General features: G+C 40.3%; 1 protein-coding gene across 1 annotated transcript; it reads right to left on the bottom strand.

The window, feature by feature from the left end:
* Window positions 1–4735: 4735 nt before the first annotated feature.
* Window positions 4736–9139, bottom strand: LOC124290362 (sulfotransferase 1E1-like). The gene is made up of 4 exons (XM_046727068.1): window positions 8807–9139; window positions 7266–7369; window positions 6766–6943; window positions 4736–5095 (listed from the first exon to the last, which is right to left on the bottom strand). The coding sequence occupies exons 1-4, from the start codon at window positions 9129–9131 to the stop codon at window positions 4986–4988; spliced, it is 717 nt and encodes a 238-aa protein (XP_046583024.1). The 5' UTR covers window positions 9132–9139; the 3' UTR covers window positions 4736–4985.
* Window positions 9140–9443: the final 304 nt, after the last annotated feature.

Below are 9443 nucleotides of genomic sequence, written 5' to 3'. Positions count from 1 at the left end.
CTCACGACTTGACTATTGCAACAGCTTGTTGGTTGCAGCTTCACAAGAGTCCATCCAAAAGCTCCAACAAATCCAGAACACAGCTGCCCGCATAGTTACTCTCCAACCAAAACGCTGCCACATCACTCCCATCCTGTTGTCTCTTCACTGGTTGCCTATTGAGGCTTGCATTGACTATAAGATCCTTACACTTGCTTATCAGTCCATTCATGGTATTGCACCAGTGTATCTTCAAGAACTCCTCTCTCCTTACATGCCAACAAGAACTCTGCGTTCATCCTCGGCTAATCTGCTCTATGGACCAAAGTGGAACCTCAAATCATTTGGCTGCAAGTCTTACCAGAACATGGCATCAGTCAAATGGAACTCCCTCCCTGATGAACTTAAGCTGTCTCCAACCCTTGAAAACTTTAAGTGCCATCTCAAATCTTTCTTTACAAAAGTTCTATGGACTTCAATAATGCCTTATTGATTGTTAGCGCTATGAGCATACCTGGTGTGGAGTTTGGCGCTATATAAGTGGACACATTATTATTATCAATGGTAGTGTATCCATGTGGGGAGCAAAAGCACTGTAAGTTCCCATGGTCCCTAGTATGATGAATACCTTCAGTTGTTGGGGATCTATATTGTATTGTGTTAATAGTAAGAAAGCTGTAGATTTACAAACTAGTTTATATTTAAATATGTGATCTTCGTCGACAGGTTTTTGTAATTCAACTCTGTATTTATCATATATTTAGAACTTGTTTTAGTCACGATATGGCTGAAATATTGCCGATGTGACTTTAAATATTAACCCACTCATTTAGTAGAATACCAACAGTTGCGTGATCTCAACCTGGATCCTCAGCATAAGCCTGTTTTGAAAACTGTAACTAAGTGAATATTATCATCAATATCGGTATTGATACAATGACTGCCTTTATGTTATATTGAGACAGATTCCCTCTTTGTATCCCAAGTCAGATTTAAAAAGGAAGATAGAAACAGAATCCATAAGTCCATTCTCTATACACTTACTGTTCTAATGCTGATTACACATATGCACAGACATTATGGCTGCGCAATATAACCGGTTTACCGGTATTTACCAGTTCAGACATGAAATCGATAGGCATCGCGATACGCTGATCAAAAACCGGTATTTCGACATGCGTTCTGAAAACTTCGTAACACTCGGAAATCTTCGGATATTTCCTTTTTGCATCTCCACGATATTGCCTCTCCCTTGATGACAACAATAAATTCATTGCTTTGTGTGAGTGTGTATTCAGTTTCTAACACTTATGTAGAAACGTCGCTTCTGTTCATTTTAGCCCTCAGGACGTCTTCAAACCTTTCGTTTTGAGCCACCGTGAACCACTCCTTCCAGTTGTTGGTTTGTCCTGTAAAACCGACGAATGTCTATGTAGAGGATTAAACCTATCGTTTGAAATATGTATATGATTAAATGCGGTATTTATTAGGAGTGTATAGTGGAGACATCATTTTGGACGTGACTAACCACATCACTCACTCAACTTTCCTGAACATATTTCCCCCTCCCTTCCTTCCAACCGACGCCATCATCCTTGGTCCCTGAGTTGTCTTTCTGGATGTTGGAAAAGCTGCAGGCATCCGCGATCGCCTGTGCTCTCTCCACATTACCTGGTTTATCTAAATATGTACTTTGTTTTTGTATCCACGAAACAGGGTCCTGCAAAAACAATTGACCAAATGAAACCCGTTTAATACGAAGAGATTTTAAAACGTGAGATTTTGATATAAATTATTATTTTGTATGATCGAGTGATTTATCTGCTCAGAAAAACGTAACGTTTTACTAATCATCTTCTCGAATCCAAATCAAACAGTATGATGAAAACTGTATGATGTTGTATATTAGTGAAATTACAATTGCACCAGACAGTTTGAGTGTTCTTCTGTAGCAAATTCCAGTGACTTATTAAGGATCCATGACATTTTAGCTCGCTTTGACGACATATTCTGAACATGTTATTCAGAGGGGCGGTTGGGTAGCCTAGTGGTTAAAGCGTTCAAATAATTCCCCACATGGGTACAATGTGTGAAGTCCATTTCTGGTGTCCCCAGTCGTGATATTACTGAATTGCTAAACGCGGTGTAAAACTAAACTTACTCACTCACTCTGTATGCATACACACTTCTGTATCCATTACGTAACTTTTATGGCGCTTCATGTCATATGTTAAACTTTCTGATATGTAAGTACATGTATATTATGGGCCCGTGGCCCCCTTACTGAATGAACTCTCTCAGTACTCATGGGTGTGTATGGAATATGTTGTTTGATTGTTTTCAGTGAAAATGTTAAACATATTCACATGGAAATAATTATCGCAATACCTATGATTAATAACCGTTTATATACATTTATATGCATAATCATATTCATTTAGGAAATAAAGTTTGCTGTACCCCAATGTGAAAACACATTGGGGTAGAGCGAACTTTACATATTTTCTAAGATGCTAAATTTAATACTTTCTAAGGATAATTACGATTAATTTAAGGCAGAAAACAAACGACGGTGTCGCTGACCTAAATTAAGAATCCTCGCACAGGGCTAACTGGCGCGCTGTTCTATTGATGTGTCTGCCCCCCTACGTTAAGACGAACGTTACCAGAAAAAAACAAATGATAACAGTTTGATGACGGTTTACGTTCGGATTAAATATCTTCTCTGAATTATCTTAATTACATCTGTCATTAACGTAAACCATATGGGGCAATATGAACGTCGCATTTCTACTACCAACGTACGTTTAGATCAGTACATCCCGATGAAGCTGAGTAGTCAAGCGACATTCCACGATTGCATTGTGGGAATGTAAACATTGCGAACGTTACCGTGTCGCTGAAAACTTGTGAGTCGAATTGAGACATTTTAACCGTCGTAAAACATAAACGTAATGTTTCCACCAGTGATGTTAGCTGCGTGAAGCAACTGCAAACCAAGAAACGGGATGCAACGGAGTAGTTTACTGTTTAGTTTAGAGGCCGTACGAGGCGATGACAACTGACATGCATCGTGACGTCGCTTACATTGTGACGTAATGTAAAATGGTTCGATTACGAGGGGGCACACCAGAATGGCGTAGTGACGGGATAACGTCATTCAATTGTTACGTCATCAAAAAACTATACCTTTATTGTCTGATAATGTATTTCTTTTTCGATTGTTCTAACCGCTAGGCATCTTAGAAACCATAATCATGTTTGTATCATTATTTTGACCGCTTCGGGCGTACAATACATTAATTTGAAATATGCACATGCTACGATCAACGACGAGAACTACGTGCAATACCTATGTGAGGATTGTATGCCAGGAAACTGAAACTGACCACATTTGTTAACGTCACACGATCAAAATGAGTAATATATTAACATGTTTGTCATTTAATCATTCCTTGAGGATCAGTTTATCCTGATAGTAAGTGAAATTGAGGTTTGGATAAGTTCACTTGCTACGGTTAATGTTAGCATATCGATGCTATGAAAAATATGAAGCGTTATGACACTTTGTTTTCCACCTGTATATTGTGCACCTCTTTCATGGTACTAGGATTGGGTGCATAATTTGACTTCTAGACTCTGCGTTTGTGTGTGTTAACCCACTGACACTCAGAGCCGCCCAGTACTTGTTGTACTCCCTTAATGCCGAGCGCCAGTGTCACGAACGACCATCACCGAAAGGGATGCGTTAAGAAACGCAGTCATACAGTTACATGCTCCGTCAAACATAACCAATACCTCCTACGAATAACAATAAGAAAGCCAAATCGTGATGACAACCTTTGTATACTTGACGTGGGATTTAACCATTTTCAATCATATACATACAAGCTTCATGGATGAACGACTTCCTTATTATGACAAACCCATGAAGGTCCGGGTTAGAGTTGATCTTCAGTAACCCGTGCTTATCGTAAGAGGCGACTAACGGGATCGGGTGGTCAGGCTTACTGACTGGGTTGACACATGTCATCGTATCCCAATTGCGTAGATCGATATGCATGATGTTTATCCCTGGATTGTCTGGTCCGGACTCGATTATTTACAGACCGCCGTCATACAGCTGGAATATTGCAGAGTGCGGCGTAAAACTAAATTCATTCACTCACTATTATGACAACAGACAAGCTCTATGGATGAACAACTTCTTTGTTATGACAACTGACAAGCTTTATGGATGAACAACTACATTATTCATAATGCGCTTTATCCGTATATTACTCTCCAACTTCTAAACAATGCCACTCAAAGAAGACATTTCCAATCCTGGGCTACGTTTCACAAAGCGATCGTAGCGCTAAGATTATCGTAACTCCCATACTGTAACATGGGCTTACGACTGTCGTAGCGCTACGATCGCTTTGTGGAACGGGCTCCTGGATGATACACATTCAATCAGTTGAAATGTGAAGCAGCTTCTAATTTTATGTCAAAGTTGTTGCTTGATCATCATTACACTGAAGGCCTCAGTAAGCCTAACTGAAAGTGTCTTTCACAAAGTGTATTCTCATATTATCAAAATATAAACAAATCAGCTATGGAAAGGGTTTTGTCGCTTCATTATTTGCAAATGGAAATGTATAAGAAAATCATCTTGGCGTAAGGCATTGGAGTTAGTGTCTAAGCGGACCAATACATATCTGACCCCTTCCGTTACAATGCTGGCGACACATGAGTCTCGGCGCTGAGGCCAGCCCCGGACTAACCCATGTACAAACTTCAGCGCACTAAATCCATGGGTATATGCTAAGGAAGTAATTAAAGTAAATGGCTATACAACAACTACGTGCAACCAAAGTCATGAAAGTAACTGATTGTTTGAGGCCATATAAGTAATCAAAGTGATTGGTTGTTTGAAGCCATACGGCAACTACCTGTATCCAGACGACAGATCGAATCATGGCCAGACAAACACCATGACGCCTCTGGTATTACTGGATAGTGCGTTAACTCCATTCCCTCAAATGCTGAGAGGTGGCCATTTTCCTTGCAAACACCTTGTCAAAGTGAACATTTTGAGCAGTAGTAAACCATTTCTTCCACTCTTGTGTCTCTCCTAAAACAGAAAGTGTCAGTATAAAACGTTACTAACTAAAGATATGAGCAATTATTATTTACATGCTTGTGTTTCAGAGAGTCCGTGTTATGCAACTAGAATGGCCATTTCTGTCACATGATATCTCCGTGGGGAAGTCCACTGCTACTTATACTTACGAGGTCACTTCAGCTTGATTGGAATTATTGCTGATAAGCTTCACTGTATTGTTAAAGAATTACTACCGAGTGAGGCATCAGACAGACAGTATTATTGCATAGTTAAATATTTACAGAAACACTTGAGACTGAAAATGCAACATTCATACTTCGAGATTGATTACAATCACTGAACTTTTAGTTATGGTGTAGCAGGATTACATAACTACCCTTAAATTTCACGACCCGTGAATATCCGGTTTAGAATTGGTCTTCAACAACATTGAACAGTTTATCTGAGAAACAGTATCTAACTCTCTATATAAGGCTTTTTACTTTTATTTTGACAGAACTGCTTTCATGAGCAGGGTTGTATCAATTTCTGTGTAAAGGACTTCATTCGTTTTGTTTTGACAGTACAGCTGCATAAGACAAGAAGCCAGTTGTAGCTTGATAAATGTGTGTATTTCGTCTTTTCTCAATCAATGTCGGATTAGACAGAGTCTACGGGCAGAGTCTACCCTATATGTTTTGGAATGGTTTCTGGACTGGTTTATTTGTCGTTATTGACTGACTGACTGACTGAGTTTAGTTTTACGCCGCTTTTAGCAATATTCCAGCAATATCACGGCGGGGGACACCAGAAATGGGCTTAACACATTGTGCCAATGTGGGGAATCGAGCCCGGGTCTTCGACGTGACGAGCCAACGCTTTAACCACTAGGCTACCCCACCGCCCCTTGTCGTTATTGGGTGAGGAAGGGTGTTATTATTTGTCAAAGTGCCTACACATGCAGAACCTACAGACTGTAATGTGTTGTTTTAAGACTGTTGGCAGAATGGAATGTAGGCACATTGTGAGGACACCGATGCTAATACTAATGCTAATTATTTACAGACCGCCGCCATATAGCGGAATATTGCTGGGTCAGGCGTTAAACAACAAACGAATAAGATTCAATTTCACCTCAGAGTGGTGGGATTGGACAGAATTGATAGAATTACTGTAGATTACAAGCGAGTAACATTTGCTATGTTAGCCCGCTGGGAATGCCGAACTCATTTGGTACTTCGTAGTAGTAATTCTTTATCTCGAATAACATTGAATCACGGCTGATGTAAGGAAATTACCGATGTTTTGCGAATGCAAATCGATGGAAGGGGAGATAACTCTAAATTAGTTTTTCTTGCCGTCTTGTCGTCTGGTACTCCATACTATGATCCGATACCCGTGCTTTAAGCAGTTCAAAATTACCTTTGAGGTGTTCGGTAAGATAAATATACGCTGTTCACTGGTCACTCGGGGCAGATGTCCCCCTCGAGACCAGTGAACAACTTATACTGTGACCGCAACTTCAAAAATTCATATGTGCATACAGTGCATTACATCACGTGCGTGCGTGCGTGTGTATGTGTGTGCGTGCGTGTGTATGTATGTGTGTGCGTGCGCGTGTATGGTATGTATGAATGATTGGTAGGTGGGCTGATAGATGGGATCTGATCCTACTACTCCGGGCCAATTTTCACCAATACCTTTTCTGTACGTTCCATATCCTTCTTTCCATGTCATGTCCATACATCTAGTTTCATCATCAGCGTCACGAGTCTTTAGATGTTGGAAGTTACAGGCGTCTGAAATCGACATGGCCTGCTGTCGTGTCATTTCTTTTCCAAGAAATTTTGCAACTTTCAGTACAGTAGGGACTGGGTTCTGAAATACCAAATGGAATTGTCGAATAATTTGACAACTATACACTATAAAATTCTGTGCAGAAAACACACCATAATATTCTATGCAGAAAACATTTCTTAATAATCTGCAGAAAACACACTACAATATTCCGTGAAAAAACCTTGCTACAATACTTTGTGCAGAAAAAACACAACACTTTTCTGTGCAGAAAACACTCCACACTATTCTGTGCGGAAAATACTGGTAATCGTATCATTGTTCATTTAAATGTTGGACGCTTTGTATCGTAACAACATTCAGCTCATTTCATTAGTGTTTAGTGATTGCCTTCAAACATAACCTGTTTCATCTCTTCAAACGTTAGGTCTAAGACTTGCAACTCCGGGTGCTTTGTCCTCTCAGTCTCCCAGTCCAGCAGGTAGTCAAAGTAGGAGCCATACGGGACTGCAGATGTAATGCATATGTCATCTTGAAAGAGTTGTTCAAGTTACAACGAATCTACATTATGTGGAAAGAACACTCTTAACAACAGCCATTGGATCTGTCAAACAAAGAATCACTATCAGTAAGTAAGTGAGTGGATGAGTGGTGGGCTAGTGAGCGAGTTATTCGGCAGTGTTATACGTTGTACAATGTGTGTTTCACCTGTATGCATTGTACCTGTGGAGTCAGTGAGCAACATTGGTGTGTTATATTTAGACTTGTTCTATCTTTAGACAGTGTGCTGTAATGTACCCGCCTACCCTTGTCTGATGCAGAGAACATAATGGAAATTTCAAAAGTTTTCCTTGTTTATATACGGGGAACTCGGTCCGTTTCTGGGATTGTAAAAATGTCAGCACATCCATAAGCTTTTGAGTATCCATATGGTCTACTTCCGCTTGTTTCAAATACTTTCTGTGAATATCAAGAAAGTCCCCCCTTGATAGTATTAAGTAATTATGGTTAATCTTTGAGACAGTGATTTGGGGGTACATTTACTGGACCCAACAACATATCTCTATTTGTACGGATTTTTATGTAGCTTTGGAATCCAGTACAAAAGAGGAACGGACATGTCTTCAGGTTTGAAAGTCAAGCCAAACATTGATAGCAACGTTGAATGGCTCAGGCAGATCTCTTCCTCAGTTAACATACTGGCCTTATATGTGGCATTGACCGCCTCCGTGGTGTAGTGGTTAGAGCGTCCGCCCGGAGAGCGGAAGGTCGCGGGTTCGATCCCCGGCCGCGTCATACCAAAAGACGTTAAAATAAAGTACTTGTTGGTCCCTGCCAGGCGCTCGGCATTAATGGGTACAACAAGGACTGGTCTGCTCGGAGTCAGTATAATGTGTCTGAGTGGGGTATTCATGCTTCACTGCACGTCGTCATATGAGCGAAATATTCTCCAGCACGACGTTAAACACAATTTCACCTCACCGATATGTGGCATTATGTCACGTATATCAAACTCTAAAATCAAACGATTTATGTAGTGATGTTTACATATAATGGTTATGTTATTTGAAGCCTTAACAGTGGGAATAACTAGAAACTTTTCATGCAGGGCAGACAGACCTTGTGATTGTGTGCCATTGTTGGTATTTGACTTTGTACTTTATGCCTGTGGCCTCTTCAGAACATGCCATTGAGTGAGTGAGTGAGTTAAGATTTTAAGTCCCATCGGCAATATTTCAGCCATATCGTGACTAAAGCAAGTTATAAAGATATCAACAATTTAAGGTAAATTATAAAATTCTGCCCACGAAGGACAGTAAAACAACTAGATCTAAAACATTTGAACTATACAAGACGATACAATATAAAAACAGGCTATTGATCGCCAGAACATGCCATTGAATAAAAGAGATATGAATTAGATGCATGATTCCAGATTCATACCGTCCCCGTCCAGAAACAGTTGAAGATAGTCTTCCCATCTCCCATCATAGTCCTGGACCGTCACTAACCCCCCTTCACAGCCTTCTACGGATCTCATGCCCTTTGTCATGTAGTAGTAGGACACGGCCACTGACTTGGGGTTTCTTCTGAGCAGAATGATTTTGGTTCTGTTTGTACAGACTTGGCGTGGAAGATATCGGAGATGTAGGTGGGAGCTCATCACCCTGGGAGAGGTCAGACTGTCAAGGTAACGGGTGGATCTGAACTCGGGTTGGTTAAGTCTTTCCAGGTGATTCCGGTACACCAAATCTTCATGGGCCACCATGCTGACAACCTCCCACATCCAGTGCGTACCTGCAGGTGTATCAGTCAGTGTTGAGCTAACACAGTGTATAGGTTTACAGCTTTCGTGCATCATAAACTATAACAGTCTCGAAATGACACATTTGACGATTATGGCCCTTTCTCAAGCATTGTTGATTCGAGTATTCCTGTATTCATGCATGCATTAAAATACAATGAGTAGGGTATTTAGGGGTTGAAAATTGAATTGTTACGATCGTATCACTTAAGAAGTCAAAATCCATAAAGCCTCGCCTTCATAACATTGTGTTTTAACAAAGATTGTTAGGCATGT

The sequence above is a fragment of the Haliotis rubra genome, unplaced genomic scaffold, assembly GCF_003918875.1.
Source record: "Haliotis rubra isolate DU_JTF1 unplaced genomic scaffold, ASM391887v1 Scf462, whole genome shotgun sequence".
Taxonomy (NCBI): domain Eukaryota; kingdom Metazoa; phylum Mollusca; class Gastropoda; order Lepetellida; family Haliotidae; genus Haliotis; species Haliotis rubra.
The sequence above is the reverse complement of the archived record's forward strand: the minus strand, read 5'-3'. Positions and strand labels throughout refer to the sequence as shown.

Coding starts and splice junctions, on each gene's coding strand:
- LOC124290362 (XM_046727068.1), bottom strand. CDS start 9,131: ATGGTGGCCCATGAAGATTTGGTGTACCGGAATCACCTGGAAAGACTT. Junction 7,370..8,806: donor ACTGTTTCTGGACGGGGACG/GTATGAATCTGG, acceptor TTACATCTGCAG/TCCCGTATGGCTCCTACTTT. Junction 6,944..7,265: donor CGTTTGAAGAGATGAAACAG/GTTATGTTTGAA, acceptor TTGGTATTTCAG/AACCCAGTCCCTACTGTACT.